Here is a 24624-nt window from a genome sequence, read left to right on the forward strand (position 1 = left end):
GCAAAACAACAAATCATTTCCCAGGAGAAATGAATATAAATCAAATAGACCTCCTGAATTCTGTGCTGTTGTACTTGACAAAGTCTTTCCTTTGTTTCTTTTTCGTGGTGTTATTTTTAGGTGACTGAATTTTGAAAAGTAACTTCAAAGTAGCTTCTTTTTCTTCTTTGTTACTATTATGGTTGTTTGCTGTTTATAGAGTACCTTTGAAGCCCAGTTTCTTCAGGGCTTAAGAACCTGCAGTTCTGTATTTGGGTCTTGATTCTGGAAGGTGAAGGAAGCTGCCTCACTGTTGATTTAACTTCATTACTCTGTCGCACTTTCACACTGTGGTTTGCAAAATAAAGATTTCATATAAGAGAACTGTCTGTTAGAAAAACAAAGTTCTGTGGCAGTTGCTGCTTGGAAGACATGGGCTGGGGGGGTGCTTAGGAGTGAGTCTCCGGGATTTTCTGTGGGAACTGACGAAGCTTGAACGCTTCCATGACAGTGATCAGGTGGTCTTTGTACTGATGAAAGTTGAGCATGGTTTTGTGAAACATTATCATTTCTTTGGGTTTTCTGTGACTTTGTTTAGAAAAAGAGAGCAGGCCTTCATCTCTCTTCACTGCTTCAACTACGTATAGGAAAATGAGCAAAAGTAATAATATCGGTGCTGCTGCTTTGTCCACGCCCCCTCTTTGGGTCCCCAGGCACGAGGACAGTGAAAAACATGGCTCTGCTTGTGGAGAAGTCTTCAGAAAGGAAGCACAAGCAAGGGATAGGAGGGGCTCGCTCACGCATTGCTTTGAAATTATTTTGGAAACTGAAAAGCACAAAATAAGCACCGTTACCGTTTATGGTTACACAGATTGCTTTATTTGACTGTGAAGGAAAACAAAGTGATCATGTCTTCTAAAATAAGCCACTTGGCGTGCTGTGTCTATGTGTTTTCTCATTACTTTGGAAGGAGTTGACCAATTTAAAAAAAACTTTTTAAAATTTATTTATTAATTAATTTATTTTTGGCTGTGTTGGGTCTTCGTTCCCGTGCGAGGGCTTTCTCTAGTTGTGGCAAGCGGGGGCCACTCTTCATCGCGGTGCGCGGGCCTCTCACTATCGCGGCCTCTCTTGTTGCAGAGCACAGGCTCCAGACGCGCAGGCTCAGTAGTTGTGGCTCACGGGCCCAGGTGCTCTGCGGCATGTGGGATCTTCCCAGACCAGGGCTCGAACCCGTGTCCCCTGCATTAGCAGGCAGATTCTCAACCACTGCGCCACCAGGGTAGCCCAGAGTTGACTGATTTTAATGAAATTCAGTAATAAAGATTATCACGACATATGTATCTTCAGTGTCTTGAGACCCAGTGACTGAAATGAAAGTTTCCAAGCAGAGAGTCATCTGCATTTGGTATATGCCAGTGCCACAGGTAAAACAATAAGAATACTATGGTAAATAAAGATGCTTACACATTCACTGATTCTTTTTCGGTGTGTGTGTGTTTGCGAGTGTATGTGCTAAAAACTAACATTTACAACAGTTAACAATTATTATGGGCTTACTGTGTGTCAAGCATGACTCTAGACTGTCTTTAATCCTTTTGACAGTCCTGAGAACTGGGTACTATCATTATCCCCATCTTATTGTAAGGAAGCAGAGACCCAGGGAGGGGAAGTGACTTTCCCAAGGTCACATGGGTAGTAAGTGTCAGAGCCTGGATGTTTTGGTGGATATAATGCAGTGTTTTGGTCAACTTTATTCATCACGTTGTACATCTTACATTTCTCTGGGAAATTTTCAAATCATCTTTGCTGTAGACTGATTTGGGTGGCCTGAATAACCAGCCATTTTTGTTGGTTTGTTTGTTTTTCTGATTTTTTAAAATTGAAGTATAGTTGATTTACAATATTGTGTTTGTTTCAGGTGTATAGTACAGTGATTCAGTTTTATATATATATGTATATATGTGTGTGTGTGTGTGTGTATATATATATATATATATATATATATATTCTCTTTCAGATTCTTTTCCCTTATAGGTTATTACATAATACTGAGTATAGTTCCCTGTGCTATACAGAGGTCCTTTTTGTTTATCTATTTTATATATATTAGTGTGTATGTGTTAATCCCAAGTTCCTAATTTATTCCTCCCCCCCACCTTTCCCCTTTGGTAACCATAAATTTGTTTTCTATGTCTACGAGTCTCTTTCTGTTTTGTAAATAAGTTCATCTGTATTTTTTTTTAGATTCTGCATAAAAGCAATATCATATGATATTTGTCTTTCTCTGTCTGACTTCACTCAATATGACAATCTCTAGGCCCATCCATGTTGCTGCAAATGGCATTATTTCCTTCTCTTTTATGGCTGAGTAATATTCCTTTGTATATATGTACCAAATCTTTTTTATCCATTCATCTGTCAATCAGCCATTGTTTATTTTAACCCAGAACACCAGGAACACTCACTTAAGGAATGTAGAACACGTTCTGTAAAGCCAGCCACTATGATAACAGGAGGTGAATGTGTGTGTGTGTTGTCTTAGAAACATATCTTTAGATGTTGTGATGAGGATAGTGACAGTTACCACCAGCACCAAACATTTCCTTGTCTTAGTGATTATGTCTTTATTGATCAAAGTTGTAAATTATCTCAATTCAGATCTTCACTTAGTTTTTGTTGGAGATTAAGCTTTGGTTGGACATTAGTTTTAACATAATATTTTAGGAAGATTTAAAGAATTGCTTTAAGTGGAATAGTATGTATTGAGTAAAAAAACTAGTATGTTGCTATTTTATAATTTCTAAAAATGAAACAGAAAAGCACCAAAGTACTGGGTCTATTTTCATTACCGACTTCGAAATATAATGCAGTTTGACATGACTCTACCTGGTAGCTTTTGTTTAACCTAATGTCATGGGCAAAATCTTATAACAGTTTTTCACACTATAGAATAAGCTGCCTTCAGAGTCTTTCTGAAGCTTCATAACAGTTACTCAGTAGGGGTACGTTATATTCACTGGGAGCTTAATGGGTTACTTAAACTAGGTATGACAGACCTCTTGGGTTCCATTTTTTTTTTTTTCCCCCTTAAACTTAACCTAGGAAATAGCAGTTAATGTCCTTGACAGGATAAAATTAATTCATGTTTAATACCAACCCAAACATAATGATTGAAAACAAATGTTGTTCTGAACCAAAAGTCCTAATTCACTGTCAGTGAAAGCTATTCCAAGTTTCTGAAGAGATTGGTACTACCCTCTATGTTACTTTAGCTAGGTTTTTAAACAATTTGGATTACTTTCCTACTTCTAAATATTAGTCATTGGATTAAAATGTCTAAAGACTGAGGTATTTTCTATTACTGTTGATAACCCAGAGTGTACCGTTTTTCTGCTTATACTTCCATATTATTGCATTTAATTCTGTGTACACTGTCATAAATTCCTAGGCAGAAAGGAAAAAGTCCCCCCATCCCTACCTCCTGTTTAAGATTCCTGCTCAAGATTATCTTCAAATCTAAACTACATTATCAGGTAATATTAACGTTTCCACATTTCTATTTTATTTTTCAAAGACATACCAACTCTATACAAGGAATACATGCCAGCCTTCCTGTGATGTCATCAACAGCCAATTATCCCCACATTGAATTGATTTCATTTCAGTGAAGAGCACAGAAACTTGATGTTTTAGCGAACATATACAGTCACATCCCAGATAAATATATGACCCTCCCCAGCTCCATCTAGGCCGTGGTAAAAAGTCTTATCCAGAACCTGCTTACTGTTTTTTCTGGCCACTCTGTCGCTGCTCCAGTTGTCATTCGGTTTGTTCCCACAAATGAACATATCACTGGTACAAGTCTCTCTGAACCAAAGATTTCTTAAAGCAGGGAATTTTTAAGCTGAGTTGAAACCAGAGACAGAGACCGGAACACATGTAATTGTGCTGTGATAAATGTTCTCTGGTCCAGGGGAAGGCAGTGTAGAACCCAGGCATCCTCCTGTGCAAGTTGGATGAACTAGAATGCCAGGCGCCATGAAGCTGAGGAAGCCGGGAGGTTTGAGTCCTAATTGTAAATGGTATGGCTGAAAAAAAATCAGTTTCCTGGGCTTCCCTGGTGGCGCAGTGGTTGAGAATCTGCCTGCTGATGCAGGGAACACGAGTTCGTGCCCTGGTCCGGGAAGATCCCACATGCCGCGGAGCTGCTGGGCCCGTGAGCCGTGGTCGCTGAGCCTGCGCGTCCGGAGCCTGTGCTCCGCAACGGGAGAGGCCACGACAGTGAGTGGCCCGTGTACCACACAAAAAAAATAAAATAAAAATCAGTTTCCAAGTATCCTCTTAAGATATTTATTAAATGATCCTACAACAACCTCTGTAATGTCACCATATTTTTAGAGATAAAATTAAACTGTCCAAAGAATGCTTTAATAATGATTTCTCAGTGGCCCGTATTGTTACATAGAGGTCAATGACAAATTGTTCTCTGTTTTTGTCAAGAACAGGAGGAAATTCAGTAAAGCTGTCACAGAAGAGGTTTTTCTTGGGGATATGTTCTTACTTGACTGGATTTTTGTTAATGAGCCTGTGTTATCAGGGAGGTTTCATAACACCTTCCTGTGGTATTTTTAAAGGTGACAATGTTTTCACTATAGAAACTGTACTTTGATGCATGGGCTTTGTAGGAAGGTCACAGTATTCAGTCAGTTATGTCAGAGTGGCTTTAAGATGTTAGGAAGAAAAAATACCACCTATGCTGGGCAACAGAGAAGGCCCACCAAAGCAGAGGCTGCATGAGGCCACTAGCATGGCGCTGATGTGATGGCAAAAGGTTCGTAAGACTCCGTGGTCCCACCACACACACCAGCAGAGCCGGTAGGGCCTCCTTCCTGCTCCGGAAGGCTGTCCTGGTGGGGGAACATGGCACGAGGGCTCTTTCCATGTTTGCTTCTAACTAACGCCATGCTTTTGGTGTCATGTGGCCTCTTAACTCCTATGGCTTCATTTAAGATCCAGGAGTTAGATGTAGAAAACAAATTTACGATTACCAAATGGGAAGAAAGGAGGGAGGGAGGGATAAATTAAGAGTTTGGGATTAGCAGATACATACTACTATACTAAATAAAATGAACAACAGGACTTACTATAGCACAGGGAACTATATTCAATATCTTGTCATAAATGGTACATATATACTATATATATTCAGTTATATGTATATAACTGAATCACTTTGCTGTGCACCTAAAACTAACACAACATTGTAACTCAACTATACTCCAGTTTAAAAAAAAAAAAAAAAAAGATCAAGCAGTTCAAATAGGTTGTTCTGAACGCAGTCCCAGCCAGAGATTTTATACCAGGGGATTTTTTGGTGGCTTTGTTGTTAACTGGATAAATTTGTATCTTCGTTTTAAAGTGGTTCTCCCTGCCACCCCCAGCCCAGACACACCCACCAGCACACACAAAGCAGCAGGCTGTAGCATCTCCTGTCTTTATCATGGGCCTTCCTTAGATAAAAGGAGATCTACATAATTTATTTTACTCTCATGGAAAGTTGCTTAAAGGTGTGTGTGTGTGTGTGTGTGTGTGTGTGTGTGTGTGAGAGAGAGAGAGAGAGAGAGAGAGAGAGAGAAATGGGAGCAGAGAGGGAGGAATTTGCTTTGTCGTTACGAAATGATGCTTTGGTTTCTTGATAAGAAAATTTTATGGGTTAATGTTATGTTTTTTAAATGTTTCTCTAGGTCTGTAATCATTCATTAAATAATAGCTTTGGGTAGGTAAATGCTGTGATGGTAACTTCCAGGAAGAAGAGGAGTGCATATTACAGATCCTACTTAACATTCAAGATAAATTCCCATCAAGATCAGTGACCCTATTAAGTGTTTCTGAATTTGTTTGCTTTTGTCATGGGGTCTGAATATCCTATTTTCCTTCAAATATAAATTATTTTCCACTGAAATAAATAGCAACTGCATGTTCATCTGATGACTATCCTTGAAAACCCTTGACCCATTTATGTGAAGTTGTTTATCAGTTTGAAAACTAAGAACACAGGTTGCTTTCCATTTTCCTGAGCTAATAGCATATCTACTTTAGAAAGAATAATAGAAATTGTTGTTTCTAAGGCCTAGTTTTGTACTCACAGCAAAAAACCACATCTCTTATTTGGCTTCTAATCCATATTTCAGGAGCAACTGGGCCAGGAAGATACTTCGGTCAGTTTTTATGGATAATAGTTCATTTACTCACAAACATTGTCCACTTACAGCACTTGAATTTCCTAATACCTCTAGCCTTTCAGCTCTAAAAACTCCATGTTTCAGTTGGTAAAATTAGTCTTTTACCTCTTCTATGATGTGAATCATTGTACTTTGTGGTAAGATTTTTCAGGAACTTTTCTTTTTAAAAGATTTAATTTAATTTTAGAAATATAGAATGAGAAAATTATACTATTTTGTTTATAATTCAATTAGTATTTGTGTACTTTTCTAAAAGCATCTGCCTTTAGAAGATTTTTTTAACTGAATCACATCTAGTAGGCTGTGTAAAGTTATGTTTTGAGACCAGTTTAACATTGTGATTTCTGTGTGTATGAAGTAATACTGTTGACTACTTCTCAGAAAAACCTTGTTCATTTTATTCATTGTGTATTTCTCTCTTACGAAAATGTGGGAGAGCTAGGTATCACGATTAGTATTTAACACAGTGCAGTACATCTCGATTTTACTAACTTTAGAGACCATAGCATTGAAAGTAGCTGCATAAACCGCATTTAGGAAGAAAAGGTCAGCCAGTCCAGTTCTGCTGTAATTTTGAGTTCTTTTATGTTATCCAGATAGATCTTTGGAATTTGATTCCAAGTCACAAAGATAAATATGCAAGGTGTCATCATCAATACCAATGTAATATAAAGAGTACAAATTTCAATTTGAATCAGAATCTATTAGGATCGTCCTTTGTAGAGTTAGTTGAAATCAGCTTAATAAAATAGGAATTCAATTATTAAATAAATGGCACATCCTTAAACATAATCAACGAGAGGACATTTTCCCATAGCACTTGTTGCTTCCCAGCTGTACTCTGCTCACTTTCTCATCCATATTCTCCACTTTACTGTAAGCCATGAATGGGCGGGGCTGCTGCATCTCTGGGCACCAGCACTTTGCCAGGGCTCTCCCTGCTGTTTGGCAATAGTGGGCACTGTTTGATGAATGGTTGCGTTTATGAATGGTCTATGTAGCTTTAAAAGTGTACTTTCCACCTGAAATGTGAGGTTGCTGTTCTTAGCTTTACAGAAGGTTATAAGACTAGAATAGAATTGTGCTAATGATCCAGAGTTAAAGCCTAAGTTGGGCAGAATTAGGGCCATTTTTTCTTATGAAAAGTTCTGGGAGGATCTCTGTTTAGAGAAAGGCCCTGGTCCACATTCTCTGGAAACTTTATTATTCATGTAGCCAGGAATAAATAGCTTATATGGGAAGGTAATGGCAACTGACAGTCAAACCCTTAGTTTCTGCTGATTCCAGCCTAGTGCAGGACCCACGGTTCAAACGTGGTAACTGTGGGCACGTTTTTCTTTGTCTTATGATCCACATGTCAGAACAGACTATGGGCTTAGACAGGATCACGTGCTGGTTGCAGTATTTCACTTCTTGACTCTGAAGAGTGGGCATTGATATTATCATGTTGATGGGTTGTTTATTATGTATATATTCCCTTATAGTTGGCTATAGGTATTTTTTCCAACTTCATGATGGCCATATACTGAGTTGCATCTAATAATTGTTGAATGGGTGTGTAACCTGTAGAGTTCCGGTTATGGATAGATTTTTTTTTTTTTTTAAGATTCAGTTCTCAGGTTTATAAAAATCATCTTGAAATATTTTCTCATGAAAGGTACAAAAGGTCCATCCCACATCTTTTCTGTAAAATTATCAGAGAAAGTATAGGGTTGTTTTTAATAGAACTGTCTTCACTTGGGGCCAGCACAGTTTTACTTATGTTCAAATGATTATTTTGTGAGATTGAGGAAAGAAAATCTGCCCTCTATCTGCTACTCTGGCATGGTTGCTTATTTCATAAGATAAGGAATGGATAGATTTTACTTTATTTAAATGAATCTATGAAATACCCCCCACCCCCAAAAAAGCCAAACCTTAGTTTGGCTTGCTGAGTTAATTTTCAAACAGTATTTTTAAAGAGTGTTTATTCAGTAGATTAAAAAATGTGGATGTGATTTTGTTAATGAAATATCCAGAGTCATTTAACTGCCCTTGATCTTTGCCGGAGCCTTGCATCAAATTCAAGAGGAATGAATGGTTAGTAGTAACGACTAATATTCATGTCCGCGGTGCCCAGGGCTCTGAGTCCTTAGGAATAATTGACTCTGGAGAACAGTTCTACTTGAACTTGGGTTTTAAAAAGAATGACACAAGAGTCGACTTGAAAGTGATGCGCGCTCTGCATTCGCAGACACTAAACGTCTAAGAGTCCGCAGCTGCAGCGCACGGGAGTATGGTTTCAGCTGAAGGATGGGGACCTGTTAGCCCTTATCCCTGTTTCCTATTCCCAGGGGTGCAGTCCCGGCGGGGCTCCTGGTGTCTTTTCCGCCTCTGCTCGCCCCTCCCCCACCTCCCCAGTTACCAGATACGCGAACCCGCGCAGCCCTCCCCGCGCCTCCAGGACCGGGTCTGGTTCGCGCTGATGTCACCACCAGGCGGTTGCCTCGCAGCCGCCCGCCTCTGGGCACCTCCCCCTCAAAGGCTCGAGGGCTCCCGGCCGGACGGGGCCAGAGTCCGGGGGATATGCCCACGGAGTCCGGTCTCGGGAGCGCGTAGCGGCGGAGTGGGAGCCCGGGCCCCGCGGCGGCGAGGGGCGCGCGGCAGATGCGCCCCCGGGAGCGCCCGGGCTCGGGACGCCCGCCCGCCGCCTCCAGCTGCGCCTTTCAAGGCCGGCGGGGTCCCAGCTGCCCGAGCCTTAGAGGAAGCCCGGAGCTCTTCTCTGCTGCAGTTGCCTCAGGTGGATCCGTCGTCTTAAGGAGGATCAGATAAGAGTCTTTGAAAATGGCTTTTTTTTTTTTTTTTTTTTAGGGGAGTTTATAGTACACCGTGCTTTCTGTTTACTTTAAACGGTCGCTGGATTGTACTGGCCTGGCCGCCCAAAAGCCTATTTTTTTCCTCTTTGGATAATTCTGAATAGTCTCGAAGAAGCTTAATATGGGTAGAAAGACTGCCTTTCGAATCAAGATTATTTATAGCTACTCCCAAAAAGAGTAAAAGAAAATTTGAACTTTCTTACCGCATTAGACTTAACTTATTTTTCTCTGAAGACTTGTTCTGTGCCTTCATTGGAACAGTCCATGGTCCCTGGGTTTGTCTTTTAAGTTTCTGAACCTTGGTTTATTTATAAAAGAGATGGAGTTTTGCAGGCCGTCTTTAAGTGGATTACAGTTAACCAGAGCACTGCTGAAATTAACATTCAGCCGGTTAAGATGCTGGCTCCTTTGGAAATTTTAATCTGGAAATCTCAGATGCAAAATTAGAATAAAAAGGGAAATGGACCGACAATGGAATGTTCTAAGTGTTTGAGCCACTGTTAAATGTACTATTTGTTTTCTTTTTTCTGTGTTCTGGAGTGTATGTGAAAGGGAACTCTGGGGGCCTTTCTGGGTAGGAGAAGGAAGGAGACTTCTATTCTCTGCTCTTGATGCACTTTATTTTTGAGAATCATTCTCAAACCACCAGGTAAAGGGAGGGTTGCAAAGTAGACCGGTGCCCTGCTTCTGGCCTGAAACACCTCATCTATGACGACGTGTGTTATGTGAGATGTGTCCTTGGGCTGGAGACACTTTATAGTTCTGTCCAGAAGTGTGCTTTGCTGAAAGATGCGTTGCCTTATTTCCCACTTTCTGTGTCAAGAGCTGCAATATTTGTTTTAACTGTCTCCAAAATGGGCAAGCCGCTGAGCAGACCAGACTGTTTACGTCAGAATCCCCCCTGTGTAGGGAAGGGTGAGGAAGAGGAGGACCTCAACATAGAGGACTGTTACGTCCCACAGCGCTCCATCTACGACACGGTTAGGCTGAATGAGCAGATCGACTCTGGTTCCAAGGGGAGCCTGTCTTCCAGGCATTTCACAGATCGGACTTTACCCTACAGTCACAGAACACTGGATGTCAGTTCTTTATGCTCCAATGGTGCCCTTGCTTCTTCCAGTGCGTTTGAGCTGAGAGGCCGTGAAACTCACAAACTCGATGAAAAGATGATCTTTGATGCCCTCAAACTAAATAGCGATATCATCCGAAGCACGGGATTACCCAAAGCCAAATCTCACGCAGAAAAGAAAGAGCATAGACGGTCATGGCGAATGTTCGTCCCAGCCAATTTTATGGATTATGCAAACAAAAGTGAAAGCTCTTTTGTTGAACCTCCTGATCTGTCAGATGCTGTTACCAAGGCCGGCAAGTGCAGAGGGGGTAGTAATTCTCTCACGTCGGAGGAGGATGACTCTGGGTTGTGCAGTCCTCCAGCCGAGAGGGAAGAAAAACAGGGCATTTTACCTGGAGACCCGTCCCGAATTAGAAGCTTGTCATCTGCTGAAGATACTCACATAGCAGAGCAATATAGACCCTTTTTTTCTGTTAATTCCATCAGCGAACAGAAAATCCCCTTGCTTTCATGCAGAAGCGCCCACCTTGATGACAACTTCAAAACGATTTTACAAGATGTTTCTCCACCAGAGGAAACAAAACGTGTCAACGGTCCAAGGGAAATCTGTGGTGAAAATTGCTGCCTGCAGAATGATGTCAAAGAGAGCACTCTTAAGGCTGACCCATTCATTTTGCCAAGAGAGGGAGAAAACAAGTGTATTTCTAACCCCGGAGAAGAAGGGAAAACATACGGACCAGGAGAATTACAAAGCACAACACGAAGTAGGGAATTTATGGGAGGTTCTCCTGAGGATTTGGCTCTCCCTCACACAGATCTGGGGGGAAATGATGTAGATGGGGGTAGCGCACGTTTAGTAGAAAACCTGACATTACTGACACAATACGATTTGGAGGAATCCAACGGAGCGTCTCAAGAGGACATGGAGGCTCCCCTTTCTGCCCAGGAGATGGAGGCGATCCCTATGCAATGCTCCCCAAAATTCAGAGCAGTAAGAAAGAAAGCCGCTGCCCGAAAAACAAGGGCCCGGGCAGGAACCTTGGACCCTGTCTGTAATGGCTTTCACTCAGTTCAGGTAATTAACGGAGATGGGAAACTGTGACGCCCAAGGTCTGTGGTAGTGTTGTCAAGTGGCCACTGGTGTTTCCAATCATGGTCAATCCGGTCTTGTCTTTGGGGGGGTTTGACTAGTACCCTACCAGATGGCAGATATTGATATGATCATAACAACAAATTAATTAGGGACCGTTTTTTGAGGAGCGTGATTATCCCCAGCTGTTTGGAGTCCTGCTCCTGGTTGTAGAGATGGTGGCTGTTCCTTTTCATTTGAATGCCTCCACTGTGAATTTATGTTAGGCTTAGGCTTTTCCACAAATTGTGATTTAAGACCCTGCCATTTAAGGGCAGTTATATTGGATTTATTAAGCTCGTACGAGCTTAGGAAGGTACCAACACGGTATTGTTGTGGTCTGAGAAGTGCTGTCCTCAAAATGAGGACTTTTTACACGTCCTGAAAACGTTCTCTCGGTAGCTCTGCATGGGGGAGAGAGGTAATTGTGCTGTGTTTTGCCCCTCACTTGTATAGCCCCTCACTTTTGGTAAGTGGTGAGTGAGGTAAGCAAGTAAAGCGTACTGCCTTGTAATAGAGAGAGGTTGGTTGTCAAGCCTGTAATTTTTTTCTTCCCACTTAGATTGAAGTTCAGCTATTTTGGTCCTTTTCCTAAGCTCTTCTGGTAAACTTTGCCTCAGAGGTAATTTTATTTTATTTTAAGCTTCTCTTGTGTTTGTGTACTCATGGGTTAGATCGGGGGGAGAGTCTCTCTTCCTAGGTATTTTGTTACTGAGAGATAAGGAATTTGGACACTAGCAGTCTATGAAATAATTGCTCTAATCAGGGATGCCCTTTCCGTGAAGTTGCATTAAATGGCATGCTAGTTTGAAAGCTTAGCAGAGTACTTTTTTTTTTTTTTTTACTGTAAAGTATTTTGCAGTTTATTTGTAGAAAGTAATTAAACTCTTAGGAGTATATAGATTCTTTAGTAGTTATCTTTTTTTAACCCTTAGTGTATTTTTGTTAGCACTTGAGAAAATTAACACAGACTCACCCAGAACTACGCTGATAGGCAACCCTGAAATTCATTTCTTTAAAACCAAGTCCAGGGGTTAAGGCAATTTACGGGAACGTTTTTATTAGATTTTGGGGATTTTTTTGTTTTGCCCTGAAAATTAGCTGTGAGGGAGAATAAAACTTTTCCCTGCATCCGTATGTACCAGACAAGTTCCTGGAATTAAAAATGTAGCAGTTTCCCTCCTCACTCTTTTTTTTGGTAAGTAGTAAAACATATCTACAGCTATTAGTTCCTAGAAATAGTTAACTTGGAAAGTGGTATCGAAAAGAAGTAGGATCATAGCACCAAATGCTGTTTTCACCACCTTCCTGTAAGTTTCTGTTGACTTATTAGGTAAATTAATGCCTTTTTTAAAAGTCATGAAAGACATATGGTAATTTTTTCCCAATGATTTGGGGAATTCTTATAATTCTTTGTTTATGTGTGGTTGACTTTTTATACTGAGTATTGTTATATAGAAACAATTAGCCAGTGTGGAAACTGTCTGGATTTTCTGTGGAAGAAGTTGGGGCTTTTTGCTAAGAGGGGACTTTTAGAAGAGATGATCATTTATTTGTTTGCTGTTCTTTAATTTACTCATTCATACTATAATACAGAAGTATCCTGTGTGCTGGGCTTGCTCCAGAGTTGGCGGAGTTTGTCTCTGGCAGCCTCTACATCTTTCAAAATTATTTTCCGTACTGTGCCTGTAATTTTTTCTTAAGTCCTATTTTGATATATGTTTTTATTGTTTTCATATATTCTGTTTAACTGTTCATTCACCTGGACTGTTGATATACTTATATAGTGGCCTGTAGTATAATGACTCAGTGCCCCAAACCTTGTCTTACCTTCTCTAGCTGAAGCTTTCCTTCCTTAGTTAAATTAATTTATTTGCCTTCCTAGCATCCTTCAAGCCCTATATTAAAAACATTTGTATTATCTGTGAAAGAGTTGATGTACCCCCCCCCAGTATTATCTATTGAGGGGTTATCATCGTATACCCCAAGGTATAAATAAAATTTTCTATACTGATATTCATTTGGCAAATCATTAACAGGTCCATATTACAAGCTAGGTACTGTGGTAGGTCCAGGGTATAGAACAACTATAAGGAAAAGAGAAATTTGTGGTTTCGTGGAACTTGCATTTTACCCTAATACATTAATTCGATTTTTTGCCAGTTACAGGCAGCGGGGCCTGTAAGTTGGGTGGGATGGAGAGTCGGCAGGGAGAGTGCTGGAAAACTGCCGACAGTGCAGGCAGTGATCCAAGGGTGACCAGGGTTGCTGCGCCGGCCCTGTGTGATCAGATCCATGGGGTGAGGCCTCCGTGCATCCTGCAAGCCTGTCAGCATCTTGACAGACGTTGAGGTGCTAGACGTCTAGCGATCCACGCTACTGCAGTGCCCATCTACCTCTTTTTTCTGTTTCTTTCCCTGTATTTGCCCCTCTGGCTCACGTCATCTTCTTGTCAGTGACCCCCATTTCCAATTTGAGTCTCAAATGTCATTTGCCAGTTAGCGGCAGGCATCCTTGGAAGGGCCTATAAGGATTCTTGCCAGGAAGGCTCATCTTGGGCCCTTGTTAACATTTTGCTCCTTAGCATTTTCTGTACCTTCTTTTTTTTTTTTTTTTTTTAATTGAAGTATAGTTGACTTACAATGTTGTGTTAATTTCTCCTGTACAGCAAAGTGACTCAGTTATACATATACATACATTCTTTTTTCTATTCTTTTCTATTATGGTTCATCACAGGATATTGAATATAGTTCCCTGTGCTCTACAGTAAGGGAACTCGTTGTTTATCCATCCTATACGTAATAGTTTGCATCTACTAACTCTAAACTCCCAGTGCCTCCCTCCCCCCACCTTGGCAACCACAAGTCTGTTCTCTCTCTCTTTTTAAAATTAATTAATTAATTAATTAATTTTTGGTTGCATTGGGTCTTCGTTGCTGCACACGGGCTTTCTCTAGTTGCGGTGAGGGGGGGCTACTCTTTGTTGTGGTGTGTGAGCTTCTCATTGCGGTGGCTTCTCTTGTTGCAGAGCATGGGCTCTAGGCTCATGGGCTTCAGTAGTTGCGGCTTGTGGGCCCTAGAGCACAGGCTCAGTAGTTGTGGCGCACGGGCTTAGTTGCTCCACGGCATGTGGGATCTTCCCGGACCAGGGATCGAACCTGTGTCCCCTGCATTGGCAGGTGGATTCTTAACCACTGTGCCACCAGGGAAGTCCCACAAGTCTGTTCTCCATGTCTGTGAGTCTGTTTCTGCTTCATAGATAATTTCATTTGTGTCATATTTTAGATTCCACGTGTAAGTGATATCATATGGTATTTATTGTTCTCTTTCTGACCTGAGTGGTTTTGATAATATTGTGAATTTATATTTAGTTTACTTTCTCATTATTATTCATAAAGCAGCTGTAACACATGACTAGGCAACAAAAATGATCTTTATTTCTAATAATCTATACCTGATGATTGGACAGATGTTTATATTTGGTGGCTGTTAGGTACTATAATTCATATAATTATTGTTCTTTCCAATGCAGGTGTTCCAAAAAGAAGAGATTGAACCCTTGCAGGTTAAACAGCAGGATGTGAACTGGCTGGGTCAAGGCCTCATTCAGAGTGCCGCTAAGGGCACCAGCACCCAGGCCTTGGAGCGGGACCTGGACAATGCCAGTGCGCGATGGAAGACCCTCAACAAGAAGGTGACGTTGCCACCCCCTTCGTTGTCATTTCTGTGGATTGTTCTTCTCCAGCATTTGCTGTGACCACCAGTCGTATTTTTAGTAGCCAAGCTTCCCTAAACCCTCCTGTTCCTTGACATCCCCATGAACTGATAGCCCACCCTAGATGCCCCCAGGGCTTGCTGGGCAGGACAGATGTAGGAAGGACCTCCCCCACCCACTGCCCCCATGAGGATAGGGACCCGGCTGCACAGCTGTGACGGCAGGTGACCAGAATCCTGGCCCTGCGCTGGTGGGAGCACATGCATCTCCAAGGGCACAGGGGCTACTTGGCTCCATAATCAGTGTCCCATAGGGATCTGGGCTCCCTGTTGCCAAATCGTTTACTTATTTTGCAAAGAACTTGGAACTCTCACTTTTTATGTGAAACCTGATTTTCAGAGGTCAGCAACTCACTCCACACTGTGTAATAGGTGACACAGGACAGCTGTGTGTCTGTTTGCCCTGGACTAAGGGTTTGCACCTCGCTATAGATCATTAAGTCCAAATACCATTTTACTGATAAGATGTAGATCCCACCTTTTTCTAAATGCCCATGATGGAAAACACTGGAAAATAATGCTCTGGTATCTTAAGAAGGTGATGCTGACGCACACATAAAGATGTGACAGAAATGATCAGAAAAGGATTTCGGGATGGCACTGCTTGTCTAGTGGTGGTAGCGGTGGGGGATTGTTCTTGGAGTTTTCCTTGCGTTGAAATCTTAAGCAGTGGCTGGATCTCAGAACGACATTTATCCTTCTTTAGAGTTTGATTCATACCGCAGCACTCCTCACATACAACTAGGATGCAGTGTCAGGTGTGAATACTTTCCATGGAGCTTAAAATATCTTGCCAACTACTTTTTCAGCCCCAAAAGAAAAGACCTTTGAGGGGGCAATAGGATATCTCTATGCAGGACACAGAGACTCCATTTACTGGGCGACAAAGGCCCTGGCTTGTCAAGAAAGGACTCTATAGAGCTTGGATCTAGCAGGATTTAATTGGATACTTCATAGTTACTTTGCCTAGCAGAACGTAATTCTGATTCTCTCCACAATAATATTGTTGTTTAAATCTTAGTCTTTAAAAAAATATTCAACAGTAGGAAATAAAGAATGAATTCCAGGGATAATGATAAAAATGAATAAGGCACTGTTTCTTTCAGTAACCTTAAAATATTTGAACCATTCATTGCTAATCATAAATGTATTGGATACTTCCAGAATCTCAAAGGCTTCCCCTTTTGCACTGACTGGTTGAGATGGAAACCTTATCTCCTTGGCTTACTTGCTAAGTTTGAGTTTGTCTCCTTTCCATCTGTATCCTGCCCACTAGCAATGCTTTGGGTGAATTTTAAGTGAGAAGGAAAAGAAAATTTGTGACCAGATGGGAAGATGAGCATGGAAAGTGTTGGCTGGTGGGCAAATTTCATTTTTCATGAACGCAGTAGATAACTGGGGATTCCTGGTACTGTGCAGGTGGCCCAGCGAGCAGCCCAGCTGCAGGAGGCCCTGCTGCACTGCGGGAGGTTCCAGGATGCCCTGGAGTCCCTACTCAGCTGGATGGTGGACACCGAGGAGCTTGTGGCCAATCAGAAGCCCCCATCGGCTGAGTTCAAGGTGGTGAAGGCCCAGATACAAGAGCAGAAGGTAAGTTAGTGGAGCTTGGAGCTTTCGTACTGTTTCCTGTTAAATCTTAACAATGAGAGTAGTAAAAGTTTACCTTGTGACTCTCTTTATTTGTGTTAATAGGATATCCTCATTAACTGGTAATCAATGCTCTAGACATTGTTTTGTTAGTCGTTCAACAAATATTTGTGGACCATCTGCCACAGGTCAGCCATCGTTCCAGGTGCTGGAAATATATCATTGAATACAAACCATAGAAATTCCTCATCTAGTTTAAGGTTTAGTGGGAAGGGAGGAACAGGGAGAGAGAGAGAGACAGTAAACAAAGTAAGCACGTAAATGGTGTTACGTTAGCCGTTGATAAATAACACTGGGATGGGAGATAAGAGTTATTAGCAAGAGACAGCGCGAGGGTGGGGGACAGGAAGTGCTGAGTGGAGGGGTGTGTGTGTACAATTTTAAAAAAGAGTGTAGTTGAGTTTGAAGATATCAGTTACAGTAAAGGTGACTTCGAACAGAAATATCGTTCTCCTGTGTATTAGGTTGATGCACATGCAACTGCCTATTTTATAGAGTCAGTATGGACAGTTTTGTTATGGTTCAGCCTGTACTGGCAGAGTTGATTCACATACGCTGAGAACCATGCTGCTTTGTCTTTTGATTCTGCAAATACAGGACCCAGTTGGAAAGACACTTCTTAGAGGGACGGTGACTATTTGGGGCCACATGTACAATTTTTGTGGTCATTAGGAGGCATTTAGTGACCTGTCCAGTATTGATTTGTCAGCCATGACTTGAAATGACACATGGGGGAGTGGCACCTGGCACACAGCACACTGATAAGGCTTCTCTTTAAAAAGACGAGACCTTTAAAAAGAAGAGACTAGATTAAGAGGCTTAATTGGGTTTTGACATCCAATACAAGTCTCTAAAAATTCTTCGAAGACTTTAGTATCTTGGGAAATAAACTTATTAGAAATAGATTTACAGGTATGGATTAAAGAAATATAACAGGAAACACATTGCATTTGTTTGATTTTTGAAAAAATATGGTAATATATAATAATATGTAATAAAATAATATATGTATAATTTATATAACGTAATAAATATATAATATAATCTGGTGTTAAATATAATAATATAATTGCTACCATTCACAATTTAATTTAAACATTTATTATTTGCCCTGAGTTAATGAACTATGCTTAGCCAACAAAACCTGTCTATTGATTTTGCTTTCTGAATTGCTAGAAGATGTTCCTTGAAGTTTACCAAAAGTAATCCACTTAATTGTTCTCTTTACTGCCTAAACCACCTGTTGTACTTTGATTTTATGATGACTCTGACCTGTGTCAAGAAAGGGCATCTCTTCCCCTTCTCTTTGGCCCTGTTCCCCTCCCTTCCTGTTGTGGTGGCCTTGATCCCAAAGTGACAGTGAGAAAATACCCTTCCAGCTTGTTACTTCTGGGTGATTGTCTGTGCCTTTGGTTCTTAGGCATCAGTCAGGGCCAGGTTAAGGAAGCAGTGTGGTACTCAGCATTCTGTATGCCTGTGCCTTCCTCACTGCTCTTCATACAGGGCCTGGGGATTGCACTTATTCCTGAAATACTTGTTTTGATTCATCGGAGGAAGGGAATCCTGATTTCTGGCTACCTATGTCAAACACTCCCTTCCAGGCTTCTCAAAATGAAGCATTAAATTGAATTTTTTTTCCACGTCTCAATCCTGAAATATTAGTCTTCTTTAGCCAGCTTTGGGGATTTCTGACATGTTTCCCCCTCGGTTCATTGTGGAAATGATATTTAAAGGCTCTTTTTAGTTTTCATCCTCGTAAAGAATTTTAGGAGCTATCTTACCCCCTAAAAGCAACCAAGAGCCTCTAGTTGTAGCCTCACTAGCTTGTGAACTTGGTCTGACTTTCAACTTCCCTTCTGCAGTGGATTGTTTAACATGGGAAAAGGTTTTGGAAACAGCAGTGATTTATAACCTTTTCTGTCTCAACGGGACAGATCACTGTTGATTGTTTAGGGCATTCCCATTTCATTATAATAATTGGGATTTTGCGCTATCAGTGCAGAGGAGTTCTCCTAAGTGGCACATTCTACTCCATTACTTTATATTAACAAGTTAATAACGAATGGTTCAGTGGCCTTATCAATATTCGTTTTATTTAGTGTGAAAAGCCACCACCACAATGTTTGACACAATAGTAATGAATTGTTACACAAAATGAGTTTTTTTGAAAAAACCCTACTTCTCAGGTCCTTTTGTATGTGAATCCACACAAAGTTATTTTTGTTACATATCAAAAGTACTTTGTGTAGGGCCTTCCCTGGTGGCGCAGTGGTTGAGAGTCCACCTGCCAATTCAGGGGACACGGGTTCGTGCCCCGGTCTGGGAAGATCCCACATGCCACGGAGCGGCTAGGCCCGTGAGCCGTGGCCTCTGAGCCTGCGCGTCCGGAGCCTGTGCTCCGCAACGGGAGAGGCCAGCGTACCGCAAAAAAAAAAAAAAGTAAAAAGTATTTTGTGTACGTTTTCCATATGTTGATAAAATTATCGCTTTGTTTCCTTTCTTTTTATTTATTTATTTTTAAATTTACTATTTTGTCTTAAGCTTCTCCAGAGATTGTTGGATGACCGCAAATCTACTGTGGAGGTGATCAAACGGGAAGGAGAAAAAATTGCCGCCACAGCAGAACCTGCAGATAAAGTGAAGATTTTGAAACAACTGAGTCTCTTGGATAGCAGATGGGCGGCCTTGCTTAATAAGGCTGAAACAAGGTAAATGCTTCCAGTCTTCGGAAAGAGCAGCAATGGCTTTCATACTGATTTCTTGTATTTTGGTAATACTTTTCTTCAAATTGTTATTTTCCTGTGTTTATCATGTATGTGAACATGGAGGGCAAGGGCTAAGGCCCCTCTGTCCTTATTCCCCCATGAGGATGTCCTGTAGTCTCCAAATCTATCCCAACTCTTAAGAAGAGTATTTCCTTTGGGGGTCATTCGTTCATTCATTTATAACAGAGTTATCGCCTGCCTACCGTGCATCAGGCAGAGCTGGGCCTTCCGCAGGGGGGCGCTGGTCAGATCATCCCTGCCCTCAGACAAGGGACAGCCTAGTAGGGTTTCGTAGCCATTGAAGACTAATGACAAATGTGATGGTTCAAAGTGAAATCTGGGCACAGGGTGCTGTGGAAGCAGAGAACAGGAGGAACCTGGGCTGGGGCAGGAAAGTGACAGCTAAGCTCTGTTTTAAAGGAGGAGTGGGAATTATCTGGGAAGTGAGGCAGGTGGAGGACGCTGTGACGTTTACCAGGGCTGGAAGCTGGAGCATGGCTCCACCAGGCTTCATTACACTTCGGTTTTTTTCTTTTTAATTTTTTTAATTGAAGTATAGTTGATTTACAATGTTGTATGAATTTCTGCTATACAGCAAAGTGACTCAGTTATACATACGTATACATTCTTTTTTTTTTTTTTTTTTTTTTTTTTTTTTTGGCGGTACGCGGGCCTCTCCCTTTGCGGAGCACAGGCTCCGGATGCGCAGGCTCAGCGGCCATGGCTCACGGGCCCAGCCGCTCCGCGGCATGTGGGATCTTCCCGGACCGGGGCACGAACCCGTGTCCCCTGCATTGGCAGGCGGACTCTCAACCACTGTGCCACCAGGGAAGCCCACATTCTTTTTTAAAATATTCTTTTCCATTATGGTTTATCATAAGATATTGAATGTAGTTCTTTCTTCATTCTCTTCACTGGCACCGCATTGAGCGATGTCAAGTTGTAGCTACATTGACGTGTACACTGGCTGGGTTGGAAATAGATGACCCACTGAAGAGAATGAGTATCTCCATACATTCCTACCTTCTTTGGAACTAAGATGGTGCAGAGAAGGGTTTGTCTAATCTTGAATTACGGAGTTAGAAGGAGTTATCATTCTAGGACCATTGAATAAGGGGGCTCCAAAGGAGGCTGGAAGTTTCATGTTATTCTTTAATGTGTGTCAGTAGATTATTCCTTCTGTGTAATGCCCCAGAATTACTGCCATGGGAGAGACTCTCAATACTTTTTTTTAATAAATGAAAGTCTAGATCTCTGCTTTACTCTCATGACTGTCCTTTTTTTTCCTAAACCTTCCTCACAGCGGTATTAAGTGGAGGGATGGTGGTGATGCTATGATTCACACACAGACTAATAGATTCCCTTACAATTTAAATCATAATCAATTAAACCTAGTTGCAAAATAGTTCTTTTCAGTAATTCTAGGTGATTGGATATTAGAATTTTTTTTTTTTAAAGAGTCATAAATAGGGCTTCCCTGGTGGCGCAGTGGTTGAGAGGGAGCCTGCCATGCAGAGGACACGGGTTCGTGCCCCGGTCCGGGAAGATCCCACATGCCGCGCAGCGGCTGGTCCCGTGAGCCATGGCCGCTGAGCCTGCGCGTCCGGAGCCTGTGCTCCGCAACGGGAGAGGCCACGACAGTGAGAGGCCCGTGTACCACAAAAAAAAATAAAAATAAAAAAAAAATAAAGAGTCATAAATAGTGATAATCCAGAAGTCAAAAATAATGTAGTAATTTTATTCATTTTTTTAAAAAGATCAAATGTATTTCAACTGAAAGTTTTTAAAATATATGCATATGTAATTTGTGATATGAAGGTATAGAAATTATGTTCTGGGCTTCCCTGGTGGCGCAGTGGTTGGGAGTCTGCCTGCCGATGCAGGGGACACGGGTTTGTGCCCCGGTCCGGGAGGATCCTGTGTGCCGCGGAGCGGCTGGGCCCGTGAGCTATGGCCGCTGGGCCTGCGCGTCCGGAGCCTGTGCTCCGCAGCGGGAGAGGCCACGGCAGTGAGAGGCCTGTGTACCGCATAAAAAAAAAAAAAGAAATTATGTTTGGTAGCACGTGCCAGTTGTCCATAATTCCCTTTGTCCCCATAGAAAGCTCATTTCTCAAATCATGTAATTCTCTAAGAATTAAACGTGATAACAGGTTAAGACAGCAGCTGTTGGTCCCAGCAAAAATAATTCACAGGATTGGATACAGAATCAGGTCCTCTGTGCACAGACCAGCACAATCACTTGCTGTAGATAAAAACCGAGGACAGTGCCAAGTAGGTTTTAACTTACGTGGTACCTTTTTAAGGGAGGAAACAATGGGTTTTCTAAAAGCATTCAAACTCTGTTACAAGTGAAAGTCTGAGGAATATTTCTCCTCTTTCATGATATTTTAGTCCATAAAATATTAACTGTTGCCTCAGGGAAATATACCTGACAGTGTACTTTTTAAAGGAGGACTCACTAGTAATTCCAGCACAGGGGATGCTATAGTCATTCTTCAAAATTTAAATCTAATTTTGACCATTTGATTCAAGCAATCTCAGTACCTGATGCTCCGATTGAAGTTAACTATTATAAAGCACAGAATATATGTTCAGTAAGTATTACCTATTACTATCATTATCATGGCTACTATTGTTATTATAACATTACTATGATTATACCTATTATTATTGTAAGTATTACAACCAGGTTACTTAAGACTTTCACAGGATTCAGGCACTTGAGGTTGATGTGTTGTTCAGCTTTATTTTTATTTAATAGGAGAACTATTTTTTAAAGTTTTTCATAGTTATTTCTTTTTTTGTTTGTTTTTGGCCATGTCATGTGGCTTGTGGGATCTTAGTTCCCCGACCAGGGATCGAACCCCAGCCTCCGGCAGTGGAAGCATGGAGACTAGGAGAAATATTTTAAAGTGTCCTCTCTGCGTGAGAGATTTTAATTTTAACGTTAGATGCTTTCTACAGAAACTGTTTGGAGTGGAACGCAGGAGCACGAGTGAAGATTTCTGTTGACAGTTTCCCACGTTTCTCATCCCTGAATGACCTTCCTCTTGGCACGTTTTCAGGAATCGCCAGTTGGAAGGTATCTCAGTGGTAGCACAGCAGTTTCACGAAACCTTAGAACCACTGAATGAGTGGCTGACAACCACAGAAAAGAGGCTGGCGAATAGCGAACCCATTGGAACCCAAGCGTCCAAGCTGGAGGAGCAAATTGCCCAGCACAAAGTAAGGTTCCCATCACACGTTAGTGAGATCCAGTTTTCCATGCCCTTTGTGGTTTTATGACATGCATTTGAGTTTTGTACTGTTGTGTGATGCATCAGTGCAACCTTAGACCCATTTCATGTGTCATCTTTTTGTTCAATTTATGTTGTCATTTTTGTCCATTCTTTTTGTTTCCTTTTTTAAACTTTATTTAGGCCTTAGAAGATGACATCAACCATCATAATAAACATTTACACCAGGCCATTAGCATTGGCCAGTCCTTAAAGGTTTTGAGCTCCAGGGAGGATAAAGATATGGTGCAGAGTAAATTAGACTCCTCTCAAGTGTGGTACATTGAGATTCAAGAGAAAAGCCACAGCAGGTCTGAGCTTCTCCAGCAGGCTCTGTGTAATGCTAAGATTTTTGGGGAAGATGAAGTGGAGCTGATGAACTGGCTGAGTGAAGTGCATGACAAGCTGAGGAGGCTCTCGGTGCAGGATTCCAGCCCTGAGGGGCTGTGGACACAGCAGGCTGAGCTGCGGGTATTTTATTTTATTTTATTTTTTCATTTCAGTCGTCCTCATTTTCTCGGTCTTCCTTATTTCTGTATTATTTTATGTTCACTATGATTTAGGTGAGTTGCTGTACTCAAATAAGACATTGCCTATGTATACAGTGACTTTTTAAAATTGAAGTATAGTTGATTTACAATGTTGTGTTAGTTTCAAGTGTACAGCATAGGGATTCAGTATATATGTATATATATTTATATATATACACACACACACACACACACACATATATGTATATGTATATATATGTGTGTGTATATATATGTGTATATATACACTTTTTCAGATTCTTTGCCCATATAGGTTATTATGAAGTATTGAGCAGAGTTCCCTGTGCTGTACTGTAGGTCCTTGTTGTTTATCTATTTTATATATAGTAAGTAGTGTTGCATTGAGTTACTTTTAATGAAGTCACATGTAAGAAGAAATTTAATTTATCCAATAGCTGGATTGTTGACTTTTCATTTTGTTATTTCATCTTTGTATACAAAGGCCCATAATTAACCAGTACTCCAGTGTCTCCACATCACCCATTTTCTGAAGAAGGGAGTGAATTATGATAGATGAACTGAGACGTAGGCACAGTGGTGGACAAAAGATGGGTAAACATGAGAACAGTGAGGAATATTTGAAAAGGTGTTTCCTCAAATAAGATTAACTGATAATGACAATGCTTATTTAACTTTTTTTTTCCCTCACATAAAAATGATACCTGTGTTTTAGGTTCTGCAAGAGGACATCCTACTCAGAAAACAAAATGTAGATCAGGCCTTACTAAATGGTTTAGAACTACTTAAACGAACAACAGGTGAGATACCTTTCAAATCAGATCCTCATGACGTGAGCATTTTGTGTTTCTTTCAAAATGTTTTAGAGATGGGGGAAAAACACAAAGCACACTCAAATTTTGGGGCCACTCCAAGACTTCATCCTGAAGAATGCTTTGAAGGCCGACCGAGGGTGTTTTAGACTATGATTTCATTGTTTTTCTCATGATCTCACTGAGTTTTTAATGGAAGTTTTGTGTATTACTCATAACACCAAGCATTGGTCAGAGAATCCTATGGCAGAGTGATATTAGATTTCCACTTGTGGAAGGCAGTTGTTCTACATGAGCATATAGGTTGTAGACAGTTTTTTAAAATTTTAAGATAGATGGCATTCAGTGACACATAGTGTGACTATACCCAGGCTTCATTTATCTGTGCTTGAACTCACCAAGAAAACAGATATTACCTTGTTTTAGTAATTCCTTTGGCTGTAGGAATGTCTCATTGTATTTATATCCAGTTCAGCACATATGTGTGGTGAAGGACAGGTACCATTCATTATGAATGGGAAGAATTTGATATAGTATCGAGAGCCTTGCACTTGGACTCTGAA

At 41.1% G+C, this 24624-nt stretch overlaps 1 protein-coding gene across 39 annotated transcripts in view; it reads left to right on the plus strand.

Moving 5' to 3' along the window:
• DST (dystonin) overlaps positions 1–24624 on the plus strand; it is a 503614-nt gene that overhangs the window by 406549 nt on the left and 72441 nt on the right. For 35 of the 39 annotated variants that reach the window (XM_059077098.2, XM_067005926.1, XM_067005928.1 and 32 more), the window contains 6 exons: positions 14812–14973; positions 16473–16643; positions 19242–19408; positions 22531–22690; positions 22885–23211; positions 23965–24049. In XM_059077098.2, the coding sequence (XP_058933081.1) occupies positions 14812–14973; positions 16473–16643; positions 19242–19408; positions 22531–22690; positions 22885–23211; positions 23965–24049 (1072 nt within the window). The remainder of the gene's footprint in view (positions 1–14811; positions 14974–16472; positions 16644–19241; positions 19409–22530; positions 22691–22884; positions 23212–23964; positions 24050–24624) is intronic. The other 4 variants (XM_067005909.1, XM_067005912.1, XM_067005923.1 and 1 more) reach the window with 1 other exon arrangement.

The sequence above is a fragment of the Kogia breviceps genome, chromosome 10 (genome assembly GCF_026419965.1).
Source record: "Kogia breviceps isolate mKogBre1 chromosome 10, mKogBre1 haplotype 1, whole genome shotgun sequence".
NCBI classification, from domain to species: Eukaryota; Metazoa; Chordata; class Mammalia; order Artiodactyla; family Physeteridae; genus Kogia; species Kogia breviceps.